This window comes from Falco biarmicus, chromosome 1 (assembly GCF_023638135.1).
Source record: "Falco biarmicus isolate bFalBia1 chromosome 1, bFalBia1.pri, whole genome shotgun sequence".
NCBI lineage: Eukaryota > Metazoa > Chordata > Aves > Falconiformes > Falconidae > Falco > Falco biarmicus.
Window position 1 is genome coordinate 73,097,947 of NC_079288.1, and position 27,935 is coordinate 73,125,881.

At 35.9% G+C, this 27,935-nt stretch overlaps 1 protein-coding gene across 4 annotated transcripts in view; it reads right to left on the reverse strand.

The window, feature by feature from the left end:
* Window positions 1-27,935, reverse strand: part of CPEB2 (cytoplasmic polyadenylation element binding protein 2) — a 55,134-nt gene that overhangs the window by 4,206 nt on the left and 22,993 nt on the right. The window contains exons 4-10 of one of the 4 annotated variants that reach the window (XM_056335007.1): window positions 26,237-26,287; window positions 19,310-19,333; window positions 15,391-15,537; window positions 13,702-13,791; window positions 6,909-7,027; window positions 6,502-6,616; window positions 4,411-4,592 (exon numbers count right to left, since the gene is read on the reverse strand). In XM_056335007.1, the coding sequence (XP_056190982.1) occupies window positions 4,411-4,592; window positions 6,502-6,616; window positions 6,909-7,027; window positions 13,702-13,791; window positions 15,391-15,537; window positions 19,310-19,333; window positions 26,237-26,287 (728 nt within the window). Of the gene's footprint in view, window positions 1-4,410; window positions 4,593-6,501; window positions 6,617-6,908; window positions 7,028-13,701; window positions 13,792-15,390; window positions 15,562-19,309; window positions 19,334-26,236; window positions 26,288-27,935 lie in introns of all 4 variants that reach the window. The other 3 variants (XM_056334989.1, XM_056335016.1, XM_056334997.1) reach the window with 3 other exon arrangements.

The following is a 27,935-nucleotide window of genomic DNA, read 5'->3' on the forward strand; positions in this document are numbered from 1 at the left end:
GCTACATCAGAACCTCCCCTTAGTTTATTCTGGAAGAATGTTCGTGGCAAATTCCGTGTAGAAAACAACCAAACAAGCCCAAAGATCTCCCAGCTAATCTCATCAGCTCCCAAATGTACCACAATATGACATCCAATGCTATACTGTTTAGCTAAAAATAACTGAACATAAAAAAATGTAACCATTTATACATTAACCTTTTTAAAAAAAAGTCTTTGCATATATTACTTTTGCGTGCAAATCAGAAGTACTTTCTACAGGATGGAATACAGATCTTTTAGCATTCCTGCTCCCTGTAAATTCACTCCCTATTTCTAAAACATGGTCAAATTTGGAGCTACAGATTTTGGTTATCTATTACCATCCCTTTTTGTGGCTTTGCGCTGTATAAAAATTTTTATTCAATGTATTTCTAAAAATATTTTTAAAAGACCATTTTGCAAGTCTACTGACTGCTAGAAACACCTGCCTTAGACAGCTTCTTTCTCCCAAACTCATCTGACCGCCAGAGGGGAAAAGTGGCAGGAGTCGAGTGGTAAATTTGCATTATGTCTTTGGGTAACTGAACTGTTACAGACTGCTATCAGACCGGAAGAACTTCATAATAAAACACAAAATGAGTTGAATGCACCATTAAGGAATGTATTGCTGTCTTCCACGTTTTCCTCACTTTTAAAAACAGTATTTTCTGTCTTTTGTTGGCAAAGAGTTATTTTAGTTCATATTAAAACTCATTGCTGTAAGACATTTTTTTTCTGAGATACTATTACCTAAGACTGCAACATATATACATTGGCTTTACGTACTATACTGAGACAGAATACGTTTGAAGTAAGAACTTTAAAATGCTATTTTTTCCATTGTATCTCCGGAGGAAAAAAATTACATATACAGCTACCCACCCAAAAGTTTTACAGCTGAGTAAGTCTTCAAGTTCTTGGCTTCAGAAGTAGAGGTCATACTTCAAACATTTCTATGTTTGAAATAAGAGTATGCTTCTACCGGTAATCTGTATCCAGTGCAAGCTCTGCTTCTTATTTCACTACAACAACCTGCCTTATCACAAATTACACACAAACTTTGCAATAAACAGGTACCTTGTGCAGTAACCGTGTTCATGGTTCACAATTACTGAAACCATGAAGCAGCATACATTTCAAGCTTTGGTGCATTAATGCACCAAGATCAGTATGAAGATGATTTCAAATGTACTGCAGAAACATGGTGGGAAATGGAAGCATTACACGAAGTGGATGCAGACTGCTGGCGTATGAAAGTTAACAACACTTTAAGGAATTCTTTGGAGCTGAAACTCCAAACGAGTTTCAAGGAAATGTTTGGAGCTGAGCTTTCATATATGATGAAACAGGATGAGGAGCACTTTATTGAAGAAAAACATCTGTTACAGAAACTAAACATATCTACACATCAAAAGAACTGGAGAAAAGCTGCAGAGTACTCAGGTAAGGAAGAAGTTAAGATCACAGACAACGTTTCTTAAATGACTGTGACACTAAGATTGCCAATTAGAGGTAGGAAAAGGTATGTGCAAAAAAAATTGCTGTAAATACTTTGAACTGAAGTTCAGAAGGATAAATAGGTGAACTGAAAAATTTAGCAATGAAAAGACTTTTACACAGACAAAACTGGTTATCAAAAGAATGTGAAAAGACAGCAGACCTATAGAAACTGGATGTAACTGGTATAGCAAGGCTATGCTAAGGTAAAGGGCAGAAGAACAGCCTGCCTCTAAGACTTCAGTGAAATATGCAATACATTGCTTTACTGGCCAGCATAAGTATACATCTCAGATGAAGGCAATACTTGAAGTAGGACGATCTTCCTCATTTATAAAACCAGTGGTTTACATATTTACACAGATTGCTTGCTCATCTATAAATCAGCAGTAATACAGATTTCAGAATGAGCCTGAAAAGGCATTAGTGTATAAACTCAATGGAGAAAAAAACTATTTCTGAAAATAGCTTTTTTCATACTTTCAGAAACAGCTGAAGGGTTAATGTGTTCCCTAAAAAGGGGCTGTTCTCTATACTCTTCAGTAATGCAAACTACTAGGTTGTACACTTATACATAAACAATAAGAACACACCATATGATCTGAGCAGATGATTTAAAAAATAAATATTAAAATCCCACCTGAAATAAACAAAGACACTTATAAACCCTCCTCATCACAAGGTTTAAAGACAAATTTATTAAAATACTTAGATTTGGCACTGCTGTATTTTGCAAGTGAAATACCTCAGAAGTAGCATACATTTTTAAAAATAAAAAACCCCCAAGGTTGCTAATCAAAACGCCAAAGTTCCAGATTTAAGAGAATACTTGAGTGAAAAAATTATTTTTCAAGTATTAAAAAACCAACACTAAAGAGAACGCAAATTATAACAATCACAAAAGAAACTGTGAGAACTCAGGTATTTAAAGAGAAAAGCCTAAACTTTCCTTCCCTCTTCCCCCTATCTCTCCAGCCCATGAACAGCTATCTACAGGTACTAATTATACTACTTTTTTTTTCCCTTCTTTTTTTTGTAATAGTGATTGAAGATATAATCTGATTACTGGTTTTATAAATGAAGTCTCACGGATGTAACTCAAATAATGTGCTTCTGAAATCTAGTATTTTGGGTAGCTTTTGTGGACTTTTTTCCCCTGTCCAAGCTCCAAGAGGCCTGCAGCACATGCACACTGTTTTACTGGAGATTTACAGCCCACCTTCCTTTAAATATTTCAGTGTTACATCACACATTAACAAGTTACATCTCTTTCTCTGCAAACAGCAAATACTGCTTTTTCTGATGCCTGCTTCACATCTAAAGAGCCCTTAAAGATTCTGATGACTTATCATAAACCAACCTAAAGCAACAAACCTACCTATTTGGAAGTGCAGCCTTCAGAGGCAGCTTCATGCCTTCCTTTCTCTTGGGAGATGGCACTGCCAGTCTACCATATATTCCTCTACTGCCATGGACACTCCCATGGGAAGAGGAAGACCAAGATACAAGTGTAAAAGTGTCTGCTAGTTTACAGGGTTCAAGTCCACGTCTCCTACTTTTGAAGGAGAACTAGTTTGGATGGGACCCAACTGTCCACCTCCAATTTTAAAGTTAGATCACTTCACAGCCAAACACACTACATATGGTTCTTGAAACACACTAAGCTATACCCGGTCCTGAGGCTAAACAACCCATTTAGCATTTCTTCAAAGTTCTGGATTCTGGTTCTTACTCTCATTTTGTCCAAATACTCAAATGCAAGATGATTAATAGCTTATTTCACCTCACACAGTCAATGTCAAGGCCATTTTTCCTGCTACGTAATAAGCCAAAAGGTAGAGCTATTAGTCAGTCAGCTGCAAGTCACAAGGACAGTAATCCCAACCAGCAAAACGCAGCCGTCACTTCTTAATGCGAAGCCTAGTTCGCTAACCACATTCAGACCCACTCATGCTCTGGAAAGTACCATGTTTGGGGATCTCACCTCACTAGATGACTGGTATCTGAGAGGCAGACGTAAGGCTGTATTACTCAGTTTGAAAGGAGAGAAACCAATGCTATATCTCCCAACAGCAGACTTTTCTTAACTGCACTACTTTCTTTTTCCCATGGCTTTGATCTTTAGAGGAGACTAGACCTTGAACTACTTTACTTACTCAACCCTTCTTTCTCCAAGACTTTTTTTTTTTTTTTAAGAACATCTATTAATACCAGTGACTACCTCTGCAGCTCTTGACACCAAAACTAGTGACATAATTTAGATGCCCATTTTCTTTGCTACTCTTAATACCTCTAAACTTGAAGTAAGGAAGTTGACTAGTCTTCCTTAACAAATGTTAGTTTTGCTTTAGCTAGCAATAAGCCTCTGTAGCAACCAGAAACGTACATTGGTAAATACTAAAACTCAAACAGGAAGACATTTTGTATTTTAGGTGTTGAGCTTGGCTGGCTTTCTGAAGTGCCAAGCACTGATAATTATAACTGAAATTAAGGGCAGCTGCAAATATAAAGCTGATTTGAAACCAATGAATACTAGTTTCCTATGAACGACAGAGGAATCATCATAGTATTTAGTTGTATTAGAACCAGGGAGAGAAAAAGACTTTCAAGCCCTTTGCCCATACAACAAAAAAAACAGGAACTCCATTATGGAGAGAACATACGGCCTAACATATGTCCAAGGAACAAACCACTGCTCTGTGGAATGCATGTTGTTCGTTTGGGGGCATTCACAATTTAACTCTTGGAACGAGTGGAGTTACAAGAATACTAAAAGAATTGTAGAAGCTGCCATGAAAGCCAAGCAAATGCAACGGCACCACACCCTGAGAGGTTCCCTTATAGGTCATCGCTCTCGCATTTATTTATATTTTTAAATTTCTGTGTAACTTACTCGTTTATCAATATCGCCATGCTGAAGTTGAACAAACCGAGCACTGATGGCAGCAATATAACTCTGCTGATTGGAAAAAGCAACACGTCCAGCACCTTTTGGGTATTTCAGCTCAGGGTCGGTATCAATTCCTGCGTAACAAACTCCACCATAGAGACGGTCCATGATCATAGCCAATTCCACTATTAAGAAAAAAAAAGAATGTTAATTTAAACATTCTTACAGTACAAATCTTATAAATACATTTGTATTTTGAAAGACTAAAAAAGTTGATTTTAATAATTAATTTTGCAACAGCCGATATAACAGTAATAACAAGAAATATAAAAAATTGTTAAATAAGCTATGAAATACTCAGCAGACAGATCTTTCACGCTGTGGGTAAACACATCCAAGGAGCAACAGAATTGTAAATCCTTGCAGTCCTTGATAATCTGGACCTGAAATTCCAGGGCAGTTTTTCTTCAAGGGATTACAGCAAAAGACTTTTTGGGCAGCCATGGAATGTAAGCTGTATAAAATAGATCTACATACCACAAATTCCTTGGTACATGTTCTCTGGCTGTCTTAATGCTCTACGTCCCACTTGAATTTAAAGAGGTAGTTAGCATCTTTTCATCAGCCACACTGAGCTTATCCTACAGTGCTACACTTACCATTCTAAAGTTCATAGAAACAAACCCACCAAATTTACAGATCAAGTATTTTACCAGTCCTCTGGTAATATTTTATACTGAATTCAGTTTTGCAATTCATTTGGGTGGAAAATGCCACTTTTTTTCACAATTGGTATCCTCTGTATTAAGGTATAAAGATGTCAGCATTCAGTGATGTTCAACAGTGTTTTGAAAAGTCTCCTGAAGTTTTGCTGCTTTTCTGAAGTCATGATTCTTATTTTGCAATGCCATAAAAGTTTCACTTTCACATACACAGGGCATTTGAAAGCTAAGCATAAGAATGCATCCATTAAATTTATCACAGACATTCAGCACAGTAATCTGGAGTATTTGGACTGAATTTAAAGAAAAATTAATGTGCAGTTGGAACATACTGTGTTTATCTTCATTTACAGAGCTTGTACTACAGTCAAAAGTACAGTCTTAAATGTAAAATGACAGAAAAGCTTGAGCATTGCAGGGCTGAGGTAGAAAAAAATAAAGATTCTTTATACCCAAATTTGGACTATCACTTCTTGGTTCTCCTACATCCTTCATCTGAAAACTCCTATTTTCATAATAATAAAATTCATTACAAACTATGGAAGACTAATGAAGTCCAGAAGTCATTCTAATAGAAAACATGATTTGAACCACTGTATGTTACGGTTCTACTTTCAACATTCACTTCAACCTACTTACTAGAAGGCCACCATAAAATACTGTAAAAGGCTACGGCAGCAGCCCATCTCACAAAGCAGACTGTCCAGGCTGTAGATCAACCTTTCTACAGCTACAGAAACTTCTAATGCTTCCTTCATGCACTCCAACAAGTCTAGAAAGAGTCCTGCAATCTCATACAGTGTTGTGCCATACTGACTGTGCTACCTCTCCAAATTTGTTCCTTTTCCACCCTATTTCTACTCCTTCAAGTACTCCATCATCTATGTTTTTGCTTTGTCCATACTGGCAAAAGCAACTGCAACCTGAGAGTAGTAGAATAGTAGCTAACACACAATTACCAAAAACAGTAGCTAAAGCAAGTACAAATAGAGCTCCACATACTCATGGAGCATGGCAGAGAGGCTGAGGTTTTCATAGCCTTATTTTGAAAACAAACTCTTCAGTAACGTGGTTTACACTACAATTTTTCTAACATGATCAAAATCTTTTCTACAGCTTTAGACATGTAACAGTTTCCAGTAAATCCCAGTGATGAACAGTAGTGACTGATGGGCAAAGCCAGATGAAAACCGTTATTAGAGAAATGTAAGAATACACAAATACTGCACTGTGGTTATAACTATCATGACAGTCATGTATTTTTATATGTATATATTTATAGCTATCCATACATAACTATATAAAAGAATGCATGGTTTAAATTATTTTTAGTAACCTTCTACTTTTAAAAATAGCCACAGATTACACTCACCAGCTCTTAATGGTCTAGGGACTCCTCCAACAAAAATTGTTTTTCGAGGATCAAGCGGCTGGGAACCATCCATCACAAAGTCGCTATCACTTAGATTCCAGGGGCGGATCTGAACCTATTAAATTGGGAAAGGAAACAGTATGCTACTTTAAGTTTTGCTACAAAGTGGATATATGTTTATCAGCTTATATAAACTGTCAGTCATAACCCCATTAGCTTAGCATGTCTAGGTGCTCTGTTTTAAACCTATTAAGTCAAAACATTACAATTTTAAAATCATTCAACTATTCCAGATGTTGAGCTCTGCCAATGGTAGTTTGCTTTTGATTATTTTCATCGTCATCATTTCAAATGCAGCTTTAGACAGATGGCAGCTATAGCCTGCAGGCCATCTACTGTTTACTTACTGGCTTGTCCTTAATAGTAGGACTGGAAACACATAGATAGAGCTTTCCATCCTCTTCAATGCAGGCATCAATCAGGGCCTGAACAGAACTCTCTTCTTGGAACAGGAGGAACGCATATCCTGGAAATAAAAGCCAAACCAACTGACATTTTTTCTCTTTATCTTTATTTTTCTTAATCATCTTTGCCAGCGACTTTTCGATAAAAATGTGTTTACTCTAAAAGTAAAAGAAAGGCAAACCAATTCTTTGTTATTAGTCATCATCTTTGATTATGTACTACCTTGCCATGGTCAACACAACTTCTATCCTTAAAATAAGTGTCAAAAGAGACTAATAACCAAATAAAAACAAGTATGTCTGATGTATCATATATTGGGAGTCTAGGCTGAACATAATTCATTGGCAGTAACAGATATTATACAATGAAAATCCGACTTGGCACAAAGGACTAATCTCTATTCTAGAGATTAGATCAAAGTACTTTGTTACATAAGTGACCCAGCAAACCTCTCAAACACTACAAAAATAGGAATGAAAATGCTTATTTAATGCTACAGTAAAAACAAACAGCCAGAAAGACAAAGAACCTCACATTGGAATACTTTGGCAGTTACAGTATAATGACATATACAAAATTTGTTACTTTACAGGTGCTCGATAGCACAATTAGTGTTGTATTCTAAAACGAACTTTAAAAGGACTGTAAATCCACATTTCTTTCTGAGATTACTACCAAGTGTGGAATTGTCACACAAAGTTATGTTTTATTACTTGGATGGAAAAATAAATGCTGAAGCAGCTGCTCCAGAGTGGGCTTGGCCAGAGGGAGCATGGCTGCCTTACCAAGCCTTTGGAAATGATACTGTATTTCTGAGAGAACCTAGGTAACCACTGCGATTTCTTATTGCAGGCAGACAGTGTACGTCATCAAGGCAAAGATGGCAGGGTACACCTTGAAAAGCATTAAAGAACTAATGTGTTAAGAAGAATGTAAGTTTAGAGAAACAAATACATGACTGATTTTAGATATATGGGAACAAAAGTGAGATTTAAGGCCTATACTGGTCTTTCTAATAACTTGTACCTCATTTCTTACCCTTCATACCATAGTCCTATCACATCTTTCTACAAGGGATACATGACAAGGTTTTACATATTCTATATTTTTATGTAAATTTAATTTAGTTTCTGAATAAATATGCCTTAGGGAATCTTTGGGCTTGGGCTGAAGCATTTCCTTGTGAAGTCCATTTTTCGTTGCTGAACAATATTTTTTTTTAGTGACAATCTGTTTAATGTAAGCTTCATCAGTAATTATTTAGATTCAAAATCTGTTTTAAGGGAATAACTTTCAGTATTTATCTTGGAATTTAAAATCCAGGTGTTACCCATGCAAAATTTGGTCTGGCTGTAGTTTTGCTCCACACCTCTGGTCCTTTGATGATTTATTTACAATGCATTCTAGTTTTCTCCCCAAGTCTATCCTGTAGGAAGATAACCAGTTCTCCTGGTGAAGAAAACGGGCTACAGAAGATAATTCGCTCAGGTCCCACATTTTATAGCCATACCCACATATTATAGCCATATACAGAGACAGACAATCCCTTCCAAAGAACGTTTGACTTGCACAGTCTGCATACAAACCAATCTCCATCACTTGCTCTGGACCAGGGTGCGTTTTCTGGCACAAATCAATTACACATTAGCCACAGACTTCTCCAAAGAACAGCAGTTACATAGGCAACCAGCCTATATTCATCAGTGAGAAAGTGCTTGCAAAGGCAAACTACACTCTTATCTTATGTATTTCATTTAGACATCCTAAATCAGGGCTCTTCTTGTTACTGTAGCTAGGCACAAACTTTATTCTTGCTCCCTTCTGCTTTCTCAATATATGCTTTTATTGGATTATTTTTCACCTCAACATCCATAACTCATGAACTACTGTGGATGTTTAACATCTGCAAAGCTAGTACAGTGGTGGTAAATCATGTATCATGAAAAAGATCGAGAGCCCAGCTAGTCTTTTTGGGTTAGTACTGAACTAATTATCACGTGTGATAGAAAGTACAAGTCACAGTGAAACATGGCGGGGATGTAGGTGAAGTGTAGGATGTGTTTTACTGTACTACAAAACAGCTTAACTCCCTATTTTCTTGGTTTTTTGATGTACCACATCAGTCATTTGATTCTAAGAGCTTCACACCCAACAGCAACGCAAGTCTGTTTGCAACAGAAAAATAAAGCTACTCTAGTAGTTTTCTTTGAAGGAGGCTGCTTCATACTTTTGGGTCATAGGTACAACCAACAGTAGCAGGTCATGATCAGGTATTACATGTCAAGAGACAAAGCTTGAACATTTTGTGCATATTCACAAGGTAAATATTAGATGAAACACAGATTTACAAAAATTTCCTGTTCATGTGCACCTCTACCAGAATTTATGCCTCTTGTGTGAGCCAAAGTTTAGGTAACTGCTGTTAGTGTTTATCACTTGACTAATTCCTCTGTGTAACACTGGAACTATTACTAATACCCCAATTTTCAAAGGCAACCAGTGTGGGTGATTCTGATAATACATGTCCTCAGAAAATTACATCAAGTAATAAACAAATATTTCTGGAGATGATAATTGGCTTTAGAACTACATTTGCTGGTATCTAAAGATACTGTACTGGTTATAGTCATCCTTACTCTCAGCTGACAGCTGTCTTAATGAAAAAAGACCAAGAAATTAGATATTTTTTTCTTTTTTAACGTATTGGGTCAGCACTGTAAACAGAAAGCCCATCAAGTAAGTTTGAAGGGTCCTAGCTATATTACCAAATTAAACTTTTTCAGTTTTTCTATTTATTACATATAGAAATAAAATCAAAAGCAAAGCATTCTAGACTGCATTCACAACGGTAGCTAACATGATTTTCTGAACAAGGTATAATGTCTTTATTTCACAGTAATATGGAAGTTTACCAGAAAGGAGGCTGCTTCTGCTATGCATTCTCTGTGTAGAAATCAGGGAGCGTCCTTAAATCCTGTCAAACTCCAGTTAACTCCTATTGCTAGTGGCTTAGAGAAGAAGTCAAGAAAAATCAGTGCAAGCCAGCATAGCACTGCCTATGCCAGTCAGTACAGCTGTATTTTGTTTTAGGGCTGGTTCCTGTACTGTTCTGACAGACTCTCCCCAGAGGAGACTAAATGGCCTCAGTACAGTGCAGTTCTTGCCCACAGAATGCTACACCTCAGCTTAAATCAGAAAGAATCCATGTAAACCACAGCTTAATACAGGCAACAGATCTGTATTTTATGATGGGAATAATTCACATTTGGGAAGGGCAACCAACATTTCATCTATTCCCCTTTAAAGAAATTTAATCACCATGTTAATTAAATTTAATCTTTAAAACATAATCTTTCATTTGTTCAGTTCAGTCCTCATTGATGGAGAATTAACTCCAAAATACACCTGAACTGAAAAAATGCAGGCTGATCCAATTGCAATGTAGCTGTTAGCTCAGGCACTTTTGAGTGAGGATTCACTTCGACATCCAAACACCTGTTTCTGTATTTCTGCAGTGACTGTGTTAAAGCTCCTACTGTAGCACAGAGATCCAGCTAATGTAGTCAGTGGTGACCGGACGGTTACTCAGCTGACCAAGTGGGAACATGGAGGTGTCTAGCACCATTTATCCTCTGTAGGAGTTTGCCTAACCTTCAGCTGATGCTCCAGAAAGGTGTGGGGCTTCAATAAGTACCACGCCACATCCGTGAGACCTGCGTGAATCTTTTAGATATCCTCAGTTTGGGTAAATGAATCAAGCTCAGTGTGCTTATGTTATGTTACGGTGACCTGAACAGCCCTCTATACTCCACTGACTGTATTGGCCAGATTCCCATTGATTAAAGGAAGCTTAAGACACTAATCACACATGAAGACACCTACAGTTACTTGACTGAATCCAGAGTTCAATCCTACCCAGTGTGATCATCTAAGCTGGTAACAAGTTAAACAGAACTTGTATGGATCTGGGGTTTTGCTTCTTAAACTAGAAACAGAACATTTTCAACCTGATTTTATCAGTCAGTTCTAAATTAGCAGTTAAGAACCTTGAATAAATGAAGCTACTGCACTACTGCTGTGACAGAAGGCAAGAGAAACACCCAGATGATTAGAAGAGGCTGTAGATACTGTCCTCTTTAAATCAGATTATCCTCTGTTTGATACGGACTATAAATAGTACAGAGCACACAAAACAACCGGGCATATTTTAAAAGGCCTTCTTTGGGTTTGCATATCCTCATAGCACCATTTCTTTGAGAGTTTCGTTATCATACAGAGTCCTCACCTCAGCGACTTGCTTTGGACATCTGTATTGTTCCATAAATACTTATTTGCCAACTACGTAGTAACAGGAGCTATGATAAACAGTGGCAAGTCAGAAAGGAAGGAATTCTCCATTACAGCTGGCAGATCGCTTACAGACTTTGTACTTTGATCTCACAGAATAATTTTTTTTTCTGCTTCAGAACAGTTTCCTTGTAAGATCAGTCTGAAGTTTTTAAGATTCTTGTTTTCTTTGGGCCTTTGTGGTGAACCAACACAAAATGTAATTATTTAAGAACAAGCAGTTGGTTTTTCTCAGGAGGCAGCCAGCCTTGATGGATCAGGACATTTTTTGCATTTCTTCAAGCAAGGAAATGCTTATTATGAACTCGGCCTTCCCTCAGGACTTTCTGTAAGCAGAGAGCCTGGAAGTAACCACAGCCTAGAAAATGGAACGAGACTGAAAAAAACCCAAGCAGACTGTATCTCTTCACCACAGAGAAGACTTATGTAAATCAGTTCAGAACTGAATGATTCTGCAGTCTTTGGAAAGTAATACTATGTCAAATATCTAATGCAACTGAACAAACAAAAATGTATATGCTGAATTGACTCCACGCACAGTAACAAACTAGGAAATTAAGATGAAAAATAATTAAAGAACTCCTTGGGCTAATATAGTATATATTTCTAAATTGCTAATTAGTGATCAACCTCAAAGCCTTCTCAGTATTTATCCTACCTTTAGCAGTTTCAGACATAATTTATGTATACATGGCTTTTGCCTGCACATGCAAGTCATACTTGAAGACAAATTTTTAAGAAATTCTTCTACAAAATAATCATAGGGCATATCTATTGCACTGAAAAAAGCAGATATAAACACAGTAATATTCAACAGTTAATGGTGACCTCTGTTTCCAGAGTATCTACAAGGAGAAACCTACATTGTATTTTAAATGTGTTATGCTACATTACAAAATGATATTGAATAATGTATTAAACCGAAAATTAGAATGAAGTTTTAACACTGAAGAACAGTAAGTGCTATGAAGTTTCAAATAAGGCTAAGTTAATCATGGGAAATCAACACTTCATAAGTGTTTCCTGCATTAATTAGATCAACAGAATGGAGTTCTTCTATTTGTATTCCCTGCTTTTAAGAAGCTCTGTTTACATTTTTTTTTTTATTGTGTTAATTATAAATATTTGGTTATCAAAAAGCTTTAACAAATGAGGAAGTCTGGAAACACATCCTTAAGACATTCGGATGCTGAGACAGGACTATCTCCTTGGAAATGAATGCCAGAATCCGTTCCTTTCAGGTAAGAATATATTACATCTTCCTCTATACATTCATCACAGACTCTGCAAGATGCATCTTCCTGAAACAGTTCTTCAATAATTTCTCTTGGTAATTTATGGAGAGATAAACTGCTTAGGATAATCAAATTTAACTTGACAGCAGCTTTGTGTATCATGCTGACAATCAAAGAAGCCAAAGTCTCTTTGTTTGTCTTAGAATTTCCATGTAGTGTTAATAAATACTATACAAATACTTTCAGTTCCATTTCCCACTCTTTAGAGGGCCCATCCAGGATAATAATCCTGTTTTTTCCCCCAGCATAGATGATCACATAAATACATCAGTTTATAAATCACAATCAGTTTATAAAGGCACTATAACTACATTTGTCACATCCAGGGAAGGAAGGAATTGCTGCATTCTCTACAAAATGAGTAATCTCTGCATTGCTTTCATATATGGATCAGGTTTTTGCATTTATTTTAGATGTACCAATATGTTATTGTACATGTACGGAGCTATGCTACATAATTTAATTACTTAATCTACTGAATGGCTTTTCCAACATTTTGTAACTGTTATTAAAAAAAATCTAGTCTAACAGCAACACTAGAAATAGTTAAAAATCAGTATTTAATAATTTATCAAAAAAGATTAGTGCTTCAAGAGAAAGTTCACATTACAAAACTGAAATAAACATAACATTGATTATCTTGAAGAGATAAACAAATATATTCTTCTGAATCCTGCCTGTAACTTCCTATCTAAATTTTTATTTAGATTTATTAATTGGATTATTAGAAAATTTTTGTCTAAGATTTAGTCTTAAACATTTGACCAAATTTCAGTTTTGGAAACTAGACATAAATGAAAATACAGACCTTTGGATTAATGACACATATTACTATGTAACACTGATCTGATAGATGGGAAATCAGAATATGGAAGATCCTTCAGGAGTCCTGCCCTGAACCAGGCACAATACTGAAACAACACTCTCAGGGTTTAGACTTGGTATGTAAAGGAACCATGTCTGAACCTGCATTGAAACTGTAGAATCAACTGTTCACGGGGACTGTAAATTATACCCATTGGAAAACGATGAGACAGTTTCCCAGCATAAGATTTGCATTCCATGCCAGGTCAAAACCTCTCAACTCTCTTACCTTTTGGTGGAAAATAGGACTTGCTTTCTGCTTTGTGAGGCCAGTCTACTACCAAAGGCCCAAATCGTCTGAAGCTAGCAGTAATTTCATCTAAAAGAGGTACAATAGTTGCAATTAAAATAAATGACACAACTTAATGAAAAAGTACTACCAAGCAAAGATCTTTGTTTCTAGCAATGGCTAACATTTCATGGAAAAAAGAAATTAACAAAATTTCCAACTTTCATAAACAAAAAACTTAAATAGACACATCTTCCAAAGCGTTAATACTTATGCAATATATTTCTGATTATTTTAAGTCTACATTTGTTTTTTATTGCTTAATAACAGGAACATTGCGGAAGCATATGGGTAGCTATAGGCAGTGGTAAAATCTGGTGTGGTTCCTTAAAATTCAGAATCAGTTTTGAATAAAATCAAAACAATTTTCTGTTTAGTGATGTACAGTTCAAAGCTTTGTAGGTAGGTACTCATATAATATATGCCACCATGATTATCATGCTAGCAGTTTCCAGCAGATACCATGCACAGAAACTTAAAATTGCCTATTTAGAGGTGGTTCTAACATAACCATAAATAGTGCTGTTGCAAGATCTGCTATGCTCTATGCACAACTTTGTGATGTCTTTCTATCCCAGCTACTTTCCTTCCTGTCGCTGACTGTAAGAACCTTGGCCATGAGGAAAAAATTAAACCACTCTAAAATCTACAAGAGCAATAATTCACCAGACACAAATATGCTCCATTCCTTTCAGTCTCATCCTGCCGTCAGCATGTAAGCAGGCAGGGGAGAGGGAAAATATATTTGTATTAAGGGCAACAGTGCACATTTGAATTAGAAGCTAAAGAGCATCAAAAAAAGTTGAAGTATATCAAAATATACTCCTTAAGTACATTGCAGGAGAGCATCACAATGAAGATGAAACCAAAACATGGTCTTTCCATGTCTGAAGGTTAATTAACCACAGTCAGGTTATTTGGTTTGCAAGTTACTCTACGATTACAATGAACTTCGTAAGGGGAGTTCTGTTTACATTACAAAGCTAGCATGTAATTTACATTTATCTGCGCAGGAGAAACCCAATACTAAACAGAATAATTACTTCAAATCAGCACTATTGTACAAAGCTATTCCAACCGCATCACATAACAATCCAAGCTTCTGTGGCACATTCTAAGTTCAATGCATCACAGAGCGCTCTGCCACTTGACCTTCCTCTGCCCTAGTTCCTCTATTTATGAACAGGAATAATATTAACCTTTCTAAACCACTTCTGAGATCTTCAGATAGCAGTAAAACAGAATCTAAAATTCAAGTATGAATGTAAGTTTTCTGCGAATACAGAAAAAGCAGACACAGATAGCGGACACTATGGAAGGCTAAAATGTATTTGAAAGGAATACGCAAGCTAAGCAGGAGCACAAATTCCAGGCATCACATGCAACTCTACAATGTGCAAATGCAGAATCGGAGACAACTGAACCATCTCAAAACCAGAAGAGATGGATTACATCAAATGATATTAAGCTCAACATATCCCTCAACTCTTATTAAAAATACAGCAGTTGTAGCTTTTTACACCACAACATTGTTTTGCTGGGTGGATTATTCCTACGACTTCATTTAGGTTTTTCAAAATCCTTCTCCCTCCCTCCAAACTCAGTTTCCTAAGTTTTCAGGCAGCTCACCTTCATCAATATCTGGTGGAAGACCTCCAACAAACACTTTCCGGGAAAAACGCTCAATTCTTTCTCCATTCTGATGAGCTGAATAGCAGGTAGGTGAATTCAAGACTCCAACTTGATCACTATGACCATCGTCCAGCAAACCATCATCTATTGGGAAGAGGGAAGAACGGCCTTAAAAATAAAAGATAATATTACACATTAAAATAATTTTGTGGCAGTAGATGGCTACGCAGTATTGGGGTATGGGGGAATATCAGTCTGGAAAGTAAAAATGAAAATATCAAGATATTAGAAAAGTACACATTAGTTTAAAGAAAAGCTAAGAAAATGAAAAAAGTATTAAGATTTCAAAAAGGAAATTCAAGATTGCAAGCCGACATCACTGTAAGCATACTAATTCACACTACATTATACTGTAGTTACTCTGCTGCATCCAGTAGGAAAGTAGTAATTTGTTTTTAAATAAAGGGTCTTATTTGTGAAGAGAACGTATTAAGGGCTTCTTAAATGACTTTCATTAGCTTCAAGTTAAATTGGTAACTTCTATCACCTGAATGACTAGTGCATGTCTAAAACTCTTACACTTTAATTGAACAGAGGGAAACAGAAAAAACATGTACACGGTAAGAAGCTTCAAACAGGTATGTTTTTTCATTTCTTTTAAAGGTATCTGAAGTTGATAATGTAAGAATGGATTTAATTTCTAAGAAAGCAAAAGAGAATTTTAATAAATATGCAAATTGTGACACTTGAAAAATGATTCACAGTGCTTATTTACCCTTCTTGCTCTCAAATTCACCCATTGTGGCAGGAAGCCTTGTGGTGGTTCCTAACATGTAGCAATCTACAGTAAGACTATAATTACCCTGAAAAGCACATGTAAAATCTCAAAAGTTTACAGGATGGCTTTGCAAATGCAAACTGATCAAAGCAGATGTATAGATAGTGTGTGGGGGTAAAACTGTGGTAATTCTGTCCCAATTATTTCCCCCCTATTTAATATTTACAAATTTTAGAGAACTCCAAAACAAAGACACTCAGAAGGCCTGGATATGCTTATTCATACTTTCACTGCTTTAGATTAGCAAAAATTAATTACAGTTTCAAATTCGAAGTCAGTATTTTAACTGCAAATAGTCCCAAAAGAAACAGCTTTGTGAGGCAAAATAAATACCCCACATCACCGTTTCTTCTGAAGTGCAATTTCCCGTTTCTCTCACTCATTTTTTAAATAACTATTTTAATTCAACTGTTTTCCAAAAAAGCAAGCAGACAAAGCCAAAAGACAACCTAGCACACTTTTGGGAAGCAAGTTAATTTTCCACCTCCAAAAGCCAACTTCTTCCAGATTTACCCACTACAAATATGTACGTAGGAGCAGTAGGTCCCTGACAGCTGAGCCTGCAGTACCTTAGCTGTAAGCCATACTGCAGTCTCTAACTTCTGTCCCCTCTCAGAGGAACACTACCAGGGAACACCTGCAGGAACACCTGCAGACATTGTGTTTATCAGCTAGGGGTGATAACAGTATGCAAGCCATTCACTTCCAGAAGACCACCTGAGAATCAAATGCTTAAAGACAAGGCTGGAGAGCAAACAGCAAGCATCATGAGCAACGAACTGTGCTGTGGTGATGTCTAATGACCCTGATTTGGTACCTAAATCCATAATGAAAATATCGTACAACAAAACTACCAAGTAAGATGATGGAAAACAACCAAACGTAATAAAATGTCATGAAGATCACAAAATTAAAAGCAGGACCAAAGGACTGTACTAATTAACAAAGACTGTAACCACAACACCTTTATGGTGACATTTCCCATTTATGTCTTAAGTAGGAGTACAGCAAATGCACAAAACTGCAGCAGGCTCCTCCTTGCCATTACGAATGGTGATATGCATATTTGAGAATATGACTAGTGTGGAGCAAGTGACAGCATCCTTCTTTGCCATCATAAAGATACATTCAACAGCTAGATAACACATCAGTAGAGTGGCCTTCAGAAATGGAAGCATGTAGCTGGTGCTCAGTGGGCAGAAAAGTGAGGAAACAAGGGAGAAACAGTAAGGTAACACAGTTGGAAAAAGCGACCAGGCAGATTCTTCTTGTAAATCATCTATTTAGACACAAGAGGAACAAGATCATGCTATGAAGACTACCGCAGCTGAGTAATGTGGATGTGAGTTTCAGTTATGAAGACTAATATGAATGATGAGATCTTAAAGATATATATAAGAATTGGGAAGATCTGGTTACACTATCAAGAAAGGGGGACATAAAAAATTACTGATGTGAATGATGATGAAGATGGAGCTGTTATAGTAGTGCCAGTGAAAGGAAAAAGTGGCTAAAGGAAGAAATAAAACTCAGATTGGAGGAACTCGTAGGAAGGGGCAAAAGTGGAAATTTTAAGGATTTTTCACTAATATATTGTGAGCTATTCTTAACATCTTAAATCTAAAATGACTAATTTAGCTGGGTTATCTTTATAAAAAAGCACACAGATTTGCTCTTTACCTCTTCAAGTCTCTATACTGCAGGAAAAAAAATGACTTAAAACCATGCCAATTTTAATAAACCTGTTGGCATCAGAATATTGCCATAAAAGCATTCAAGCATGTGTGGCGTGGTTAGGTTTTATTCTCATTTTTTAAAAAACAACATGCAATTTATACTTAAGGGAGATGTCAGTTCAGACCACAAAAATGACATTTTTGTGTTTCGCTAAAAGTACTCAGACAATTCCAACTTACAATATACACAAGTATATAGAGGAAAAATCATCAAAGAATAATCCTCAGAATAACTGATTTTTCACCCACAGACCAATGTTAAAAATCTAAGAACAACAAGAATCTAAGGTGGTTTTCCCAGTACAAATTAAATTATCAGAACATATTCTGAAGTAATACCAGAGAGACCAGTTTTACTTCAATGGAGTAAAGGTTTGCCAAAAGCACTGTAGCTCCTCAGAGAGCTAAAATGACACAGAAGACAATGGATTAACACATTTAGAGTAACATGCTCTATGTGACTCCTAGTATTTTCTTCTCCCTCCTCTTCACTTCTAAACATCTCTCAGATGAATATAGCAAAGATGTAATTTGCTAGGCTTTCTACATTTCTCCCAATGACTGTGAATTAAAAGGATAAGCCCTTTCAAACACTTGTTTCTTTTTGGTTTATGACAATGCAAAGATTTAGGCAGAATCTGCCAGGAACTGTCAAAACACAATTGTACTGTTACATACATTGGCCATGTCTAGATCATCATTCCTCTTTACATCAGGGCTACCAAGCAATCAATTATGAACCAAGATCAAGAGAGACACGCATGAACTTATGTGTATGTTGTGAATACTGCAAGCTATCAAAGACCTTGATGTTTTTGATGCACAATTTACATGGTCTTTGTAACAACTGCAGGTCACATCCTCCTATAGTTACATCACTATAGCTTTTCCAAGGTCAGTGAGCATATATTGGCTTATACTACAAAAATCTGTTTACTAAGAATTGTCTATCACATTTCTTGCTAAGTTTATGGAAGGCTTTTAGTTTTTACTCTGTACACTACCACTTCTACAGAAGCAAAAGAGAGTTAGAACAATGAGCAAACTGTGTATTTTTAAAGGAAGCAACGACTGCTAGCAGTAGCCACTAGCATGAGCTAAATTATGATTAGAACTACAGTGTTTTAACTGATTAAAGGATTTGTAATTCAAACTCCTGAAAGAGATCAATGCTCCTAACAATCCAGACTGCAGCCCTCCTTCCCTCACCCCCTCCATCTTCCCCAAACTAAGACAACATACAGATAAGTGTTTACAATCAACAATCTGGATTAATTAATCATAACGATCAGTAACAGCTCAATCAGAATTAATTGTACTGTAACAAACAGAAGTGAATTACCTCGTCTTCGCCCATAACTCCTCGCTGCATGCAAACAAAGGACAAATTGTAAAATGTCAAATAACTGTATCATGCCCACATGCTAAAATATTTAAGATACAAAGAACTATGTGGGTAAGCGGTAAGTAAAAATCTGCATCGGTACTTGCTACTGATAATTGTAGATGAAAATGCATTAAACTAAAGTCTCACTTTACCATACTATTTTACACTAATTTGACATTAGCACCAGCTGTAAAGAACATATTTCAACATGTCTTTATACTTGATCTTAACTTCATGTTAATTAGGGATGCATAAATTATAGTATCATTGTAATTCATCCTCACAAATGTGATCCATATCTTACACAAGTGCCTAAATAACACACAGGGTAATGAAATGGTAAAAAGGAAAATATTACTTTAAAAAGCACGTAGCAAGTGTTAAATTAATCACAGAAACATCCTGGTCCATGGAACAGTTTGTACAGTCCTTTGCAGTGTCAATACAAATGCTATAAGCCGTGACCTCCCTTTTTCATGAAAAGACCTAGCAGAAAATTAACCACAAGGTTTTGTTTGAAACAAAAGACTCCTTGTGGTAGCAAACAAAATCAGGGCACAAGTCACAAGAAACAGCATTGTATCAAAAACACTGCACAAAGGCAAAGCAACAATTTCTGACAGACTGCAAGTAAATCCAAGATTTTCTTAACTTCTGAGTTTTGCAAGATTTTTAAGGAAATCACGGTTATAGCTACAGTTCAGAAGATCATACTGATTGCTTCTCTGCCTGAAAGCTAGGAAACTAAAAATAGACAGATTACTAATACAAAAACTATTAAGCTGTGTGTAATTTCTTAGTTACATTTCCACAAAGTATTTTCTGTTCCTGTTTTACAGACGTCGTATCTCAGAAAGATTACTATCATCATTACAGCACTGTAGTTAAATATCCAAATAGAAAATACCACTGTAAACCATGATGTTACAGCAACAGTTATAAACAAAGATTGCTGTTTGTTGGCATCACTGTTTTGATTTTATTAGTACTCCACACATACATGTCCCTTAAAAAGTGAATGTGGTTCTGGGACATTGAAACATACACAGGCTCATAAATTCAGTGATTCATTAATGTCCTTTGCTGTTCTGTTCTTATATTATTAAATACTTACACCCTGGTACCTCCTATTTGCACAGGGTTTTTCAAAATTTTGAGTCAGTACAATGGCTTTTTTTCCCCCCTTTGTTATCTTGACCCCTTCCTACTAGGAATTCATTGGACTGCTTACAGAATTCTGAAAATCTCTCTCCTTGTTTTTTCTCCCTTAAAACTGTTGATTTTTTACACAACAGTCATCATATTCCTATCCGACTTCCATTGAAATCCCTTTCAAAATTATTTGCTTTCATCTGAAAGAATAACTATTGACGAGGACAATCTTTGGCTTAAAGTTTTTCAGATCCTCTTTCTGCTAGTAAGCCAAAACAGAAAACCCTGCTTTTGGAAACGGACCTTGGTGTCTAACCAAGTAGGAAAACCTAAATTCGGATTTCCCAAACCAAAACATAACAGTCTTCTGTGCGATTAGCTTGCTCATTAGTTGCCGTTGCAGTTGCATGGAGAGACCAATGCCAAACTTCAGACTCGTTTACCCCTGAAGCCAGGCACAAGGCACACAGCTCTACATCAGCGTCGCAGCATGTACAAATCCTTTCTGACTCTTGGCCCATGTGACTTCCACATAGCATTACCAGTAGTGTCACTAAGCTGTTGTCTAACCCCCGTATGACTTTTTTTTTTTTTTGTCTTCCAGAAATAAAACAAGAGTAACCAGGGAAAGGTCAAGTGCACCACACCCCAAACAGTAACTGCAGTGCTGTGTTCTCTCTCAGAAAAGTAACACACAGATGCATATTAATAAGCATCTTTTGGCATAACCTTAGTAATTTTCCTTATCTTTTGCCACTTCTGCTCTTTTCTGCCCACCAAACCGGCTCAGCTATTTTCTTGTATTTTAATAGTTAGGACAAGCTGATACACATAAAAATAATTTATTACAGAACACCTGAACTGCTTTTATTTGTGCATTTAAAAATATACAAAAGTAATTTGAAGGAGAAACAGAAAGGGATTACTGAAATGCTAAAAAACCCCCAATGCAATTCAGCTTAAAAGGGTAGCTGCTGCAGTGTATTATAAATATAGAAATGACAATGACGTACCAAAGTTACCTGTGTATTCTTTGCTTCAGCAAAACAAAGAAATCATAAAAAATGGGATAATGGCTGTACTTGATGTTGTCACATTGTTTACTTTACTTGTACAGCAAACCCCCATCCCTGATATTTATCAGTCTTGTCCATTTAGATTGCAAACTCATTTGGGCAAGGATTTTCTGTCACTTTGCATCTAGAAAAATATGATCCCACTTTTAGACAACCAGTAGGTCATAAAAACCAAAATACATGGTTTTGCAAAACTCAGGGTTTTTTGCTATTTTTATCCAGACTTTTAAGACCACAGTGGTTATATTACAGGTAAGTCCTAATAACAGTAAGTGCAAAGTCTTAACTGTTGCTAAAAATGTTTAAGCAAACATATCCTATCTTCATGGAACTTCAGTTTTTTAATCCCTTTGTATTCCATACATACACATATATATATTTATAAACTTTCTTTCAAAGGCCAGATACTACTTGTGAAAAGTTCCACTGAATCAAACTTTTAGTACATTGTAAGCAAGGAGATTCTTTCTGAAGATACTAGATTCAATTAGAAATATTTCTGTATTTATTAAAAGAACACACATGTTTTATGCCTTTCGGAGCACATATGCTTCTGTATAGAGCATGCAGTCTGTCTAAATATGCACATTATATATTTACCTGTAGATTCAGATATACATACAGTTTTTTAATATATATGTATTGAATATATACATCTACATAATTAGGGCATATGTTTAGATAAATAATTGCAGGGGAGACAGCCCTCAGGGACAGGCCAGACACCGTAGGCAAACACTTGATTTACAAGAACAAAAAAAGCAGAGATTAAACTTCTTCCTTCCTTCCCAAACGTTCAAAGAGTAAGTCATACAGAAATACTTCTTCTATCTTTTAGTCTATAAAGCTGGATATCTTAATTAGCCAAACACTCTGAAAGATTTCAGATGAGTGAGAAAGTACAAAAGAGATACTTTTAGTCTAGAAATTTACATTATGCAACACATGCAAGAAGTATAATGATGCCAAATAAAAATTCATTTCAATAACATTGGAACCTTCCAACATTAATAGTGCTGTATATACAACAAAGATGCTCCCTTTAGTTAAAACCTTGTTTCTGTATCCCTGAAGTTGCATACTAATAAGGCTTAAACCTGTCAAAAAAATTAATACCCCCCTTCCTGCAATTTAAATCAGCTCAGAGATAAAAACATGAGACAGAAACACTTCTTGTGCATGTTTAACATCAAGACAATATAAATGTAACTTTCTACATTATGTGACCAATACTATTACACAGATAGCAAATGGATCATTTCTACTATATTCAGAAAGATATTTGAAATCTGTATCAGAGATCTAATATGTACGTATTTGAAGAACTCAGCTGAAAGACTGAGCTGAATTAAAAATGTTATGTTATACAACAGGAAAAATTACTAGGCAAGCTTTCTATATTTAAAGATAACTATGCAATTTATGATAGAAGGTAAGATAAAATACTATTTGTCACTAGCCTTCCTGATTTAATGATCAAATAGTGACAGTGAAGTAATGAAGCCTTGAAGCCCTTTTCATTTATACCTGTCATTTAAAAGAAACCCATAAACAATTGTGGCAAAAAATTCCCAAGGGTCTAGACTAAAAGTGGTAGGTGCCCGACTCCCATTTTATTCTATTGGATTTGGGTGCCTAAGTTCTATTAAGATGCGTTCAGAAATCACATCTTTATAGATTTTAAGGCTGAAAGAGATCGTTATGACCATTTAAGTTTGGCATGCCTAATAGACTACAGAAACTCATTTAGCAATTCCTGTACAGGAAGTTTAATAACTTCTCTTTGAAGCAAAACACCTTTTTTTTTTCAGAAGCATATTCCGCTATAATATCTTTCAGATGGAAAGTCTTATACTCCCTTGTTAAATTAATCAAATGGTGAATTATGTTTCAATAGCCATTAAAAAAATGCAATGCATTAAAACTACAAAAGGGGGGGAGCCTTATAATGGGGAAAAAACAGCCTACACCTCAACAAATTGGGCTTTTGTGTAGTTACTTGATACAGGAAGGTTCTACATTGGCAATTAAAGATGTACGCAGGTAAACCCATTCCAAAGTATACCTTTTTGACTTTTGAGAGATAACAGTCATTAAAAATGCATTGCTTTTTCACAGCTTAAGCTGAAACAGATATACAATTATCAGACATATAATTTATTAAAACACATAAATCAGCTTTTCTTGGTTCATTTCATTAATTTAAATAATGAAAACTAAATATTAATATTAGGTACAGTTCAGTAAGTACACTTTAAATGACCTGGAAAAGATCTATCATTTAAGAAGAGGAAGAACTAGCTAAAAGTAAGTTTTATCTAGAAGTGCTTAGTCTTAAAAGGGTTGAGGAATGCCAGCCTGGCTCATGTCAGAACCTTACTGGGGCCCAGAAAAACTGGTCCATTAAAATCAAGTTAACTAAAATCCAGTGAGGCTAATGATCTAGTCTTAAGTATTAGTGCACACATAGAAGGGCCCAGGATCCTTAAAAATGTTGGTGCTTTTCTTTCACAAAGGTCTGGAATTCCTGCTCCTCCTTGTAGTGACTGCTACATTTACTAGAGAAAGGAAGGGACAAATCAGTCTCTGGATTACCAGCTCTCCTCTTCACTACTCCTCCCTCTGAGGCACCAGTTACAGGGATACAGAGGCGTTAGCTTGAATCCACTTAAGCAGAGAAGAAAACTGGTCTACAACTTTATCAGCAAGTGTTCAAGCCATAATTCTGATTACCACACATTTGGCCCCTCAGTTCATCCTAATAAAGAAAGGTTGTGCAGAGTCTGAACAGCTGGAGCTTCCCAAAAGCTTCTTGAGCTGTGAGGAGCTGCAGTTCAGACACTCCAACTTGAAATAGCTCTGAACAGCGTACATGATTGCACTGGACTGCACTGATGAGTACATCAGACTCTTCAAGCACATGGCAGAGAGCTTAGTTATCTAAGGCTCCACATTAAATTCTGAAGCCCACACCTAAAAATTAGGTGTTGCAGCACCTGTATTTTAGATACGTAAATTGTTATGTTTATTTCACCTACTGAAGGCTGGAAATAATATTGAAGCTTTTAAACAGGAAAGCTGTCAAATTAAGTGCTAACTCCCAAACTACAGTAAAAACTACTAGTAATAATAACAAACAATATACTCTTCAGTGCATATTCTAGCTCTGTGGTAAGGTTTTCAGGATAGACTGATACCACTGAGATGGATGCTTCCAATGTCCATGATAATAGCAAAAACCTTTTTCCATAGAGTAACAATGCTTCCCACATGCTCTTTTAGCATACAAAACTATAAGGAGAAGCTCACCATTTAAAGTATTAAAACAGTAAGAATTTCTTACACTGATTGCATTGAAATATTTCACAGTTCCTCGTAAGATTACTTAGTTTTTAATACCTTCCCATCTAACAGCAGATTACGGCAATTGCACATACACCACCTCAACAAACCACGGTGCATAAGAGGTCTTATTCTTGCAGTTAAATACAGACAGTTAACTGTTGTAACATCAAGCACATCAACATTCAATGTACAAGCATCAGGATTATGGCCTGTGGGGGCTAAACACTGATTTTATTTCAATATTTAAGTGGCTATTTTCCCTTTTCAAGATACCCTGTTATCTTGAACAGCTATTCAGTACCAAAGGATCTAATTCTTCAGATGTCCATTGTGCAGTATTTTCCTTTACTGGGTATGAACCTAAACCTGAATTTCCTTAAAATTTTAAACATTTATTCAGTGTTACACACGGGAAATTAGGCATTTTATATCCATTTGCACAACTGTAAATGACTGTGCAGAAGGATAAGTTTAAAAAAAAAAAAAAAAGCTCCACAGAACTAAAAATCTGAAATAACTATTCCAACCGTATTTTTTAATATTTAGGTCTTTACTGGTTAACATTTAGAACCATCGAATCACTGACAAAAGTATAGTTGCTTTGTGTGCAACAGCTTCCACATTTTCCAATCTGGAGAAGTTGTGTCATAGGTCTAATTTTTCCTAATGTAGAAAACATTTCAGTGTGAAACCCCTGATTTATTATTGACTTAGATGGATTACCAAGCTCTGCTTCCTTCTTTAGCCTTGAACAAAGGCTAAAGTTCATGCCTTCACTGAGTAGCAGATGTTCATGGAGTTTGACCTACTGGGAGAGGAACGTGAACATGAACTCCAACTTCAGCATGTTTCACAGTCAGAAATATATTTGACAAAGCCAGTTCCAAAACCCCCAACAAAAATAAAACGTTATTTCACACAGGTGCAATAGAAAGTATCTAGTTCACCCTTTATTTACACAAGATAGAAAACCATGCATTTTCTAGCCTTCTCATTTTTCTAATTCCTGTTTCTGTATAACAGATTTATAGCAGATCTTTGGAGAACATGCCACTGGTTTACTTGAGAACAAAAAAGAATAGCGCATCATTACGAGCATTTCAGATTTCAAATAAGCTAGATATAATGAAAAGCTGTTGCAAGATTAGCTGTTGCCATTCACCTCTAAAAAATGGCAACAGTCCCATCAGTGTTGAAGACTAGAGGCAAGTAATTCAATAACAGAATATAATAGTATAATTTTATACCAACATGTCAGATTTAAGCTAAGCTAGAGATAATTAGAAACTGTTATAAGACTAATACTTACCATTTAACATCAGAAGATTGTCAGTCCCTGGATGTGGATAACTCAAGCGACCTTAAAAGAAAACAAAACCCAAAGAACAAAACAAAACAAATGCAGAGGTTTTAGCTACTATGCTAGAAAAAAAAAATGAAAAAAACACTGCTTAGAATTTAAGTATAAACTGTATTTCCAGTTTGCCTAAGTGAAATAAAGAGCTAATATTTAACTCCAAGCACATTAACCAACAATACCCTTGACCCAAGTTAAAGCTGACAAGAACAGACTTCTTAACCTTAATTCTCTGGTCATAAGATCTGCAGTGTGCTTTGGGATCAGCTTCAATAGGATAAAGCCACTTTTTGTTTCATGACACCCAGAAATAGTGCTGACTGCTTTAGTCTTCTTCTCTTTCATAGTGACTGTGAATAACTGTACTATGCACATTGCTTAACAGGGTGGCATTTCTACAGTTTAGTACTTCTCCACTGAATCGATTTAAGAAAAATTATGTTAATAGGAATTAAGGCATTAAAATTTTATTAACCAATTTATGACTGTATCTTGGTGTATTACATATAACCATAGTATGTAATATTTTTCAGTAAGCCTGGCAAAACTAGAGTACTGGTTTATCTACAGAATTAACAAAACTAAAGAATATGATAAATAACATTTTCAATATTTTATATTGAATAAAAATTACATTAAAACCTCATTTCCTGACATTAGAACTTTTAAAGTATTGCATTTTACTACGCTGGTGGCATGTTATACTTTAATAGTTAAATGAATGGTTTAAAATGCACAGCTGAAGTGCCTGTTCACTACAAATTCCTTTTTATTAAAGGAGACTTTTTCTATTTACAGGAAGCTGCAAACATACCAGTAGTGCACACTGACCTAGAGAGACATTTACAATAGCTGCTGTGTTTGGAAGAAATGTGCTTTAATGTGCAAAAGACTACATTTACATCTATCTTGCTATTTAAAGATACTTGCTTGCTTACTTATAGTATATAAGCGTATAATAAAAAATACTGTAACATAAACATTTATATCTCTTGGAGGAAAAGAGAACGTTTGTGGAGGCATAAAGAAGAATCCAGTCAGGAAAAATGGGTGTTTAGAACTGACACAGGTTTCAAGAGGAATATATACACAAGTGGCTTGCAAAATGTACATATTACTAAGACACTGTCATACCCAAATGAGGCTCACTCAATCTAAAAAGAAACACAGGGGGGAAAAAAGACGGGGGTGGGATGGGGGGTGAGGGGTGGCCACGACCAAATCAGCAATCTATATATAAGGTTGTCTAACTCTGGTTCCCCTCCCCTACACTTGGTAAACCTATGTGATTAACAGCAAAAGTAGAAACTTCTTGGAACAGTAGTTCTGTGTCCCTAGGGACACCTTTGGCATTGGATAGAACACCTTTTTGATGAAAATCTTTGAGTAATAGGGTTTAAGTTTTGTTCTTCCCCTTTAGGAAACCAATATGATAATTTTCAACCAAAAAAATATAGAAAAAGCATACATAAATTCTTACACTCAAAACTTCAAAATGGTAAGATTAAGATAATTTAAGATATTTTATCCAGCCTTATTATTTACAGGCATTGTGGTAGAAAGATTTTCATACAGCCATGGACTATTTCTCCTCCCACAGATTTCATTATAAGAATGGATGATATCAGAACGCCTGCAGATTAGGTAGGAC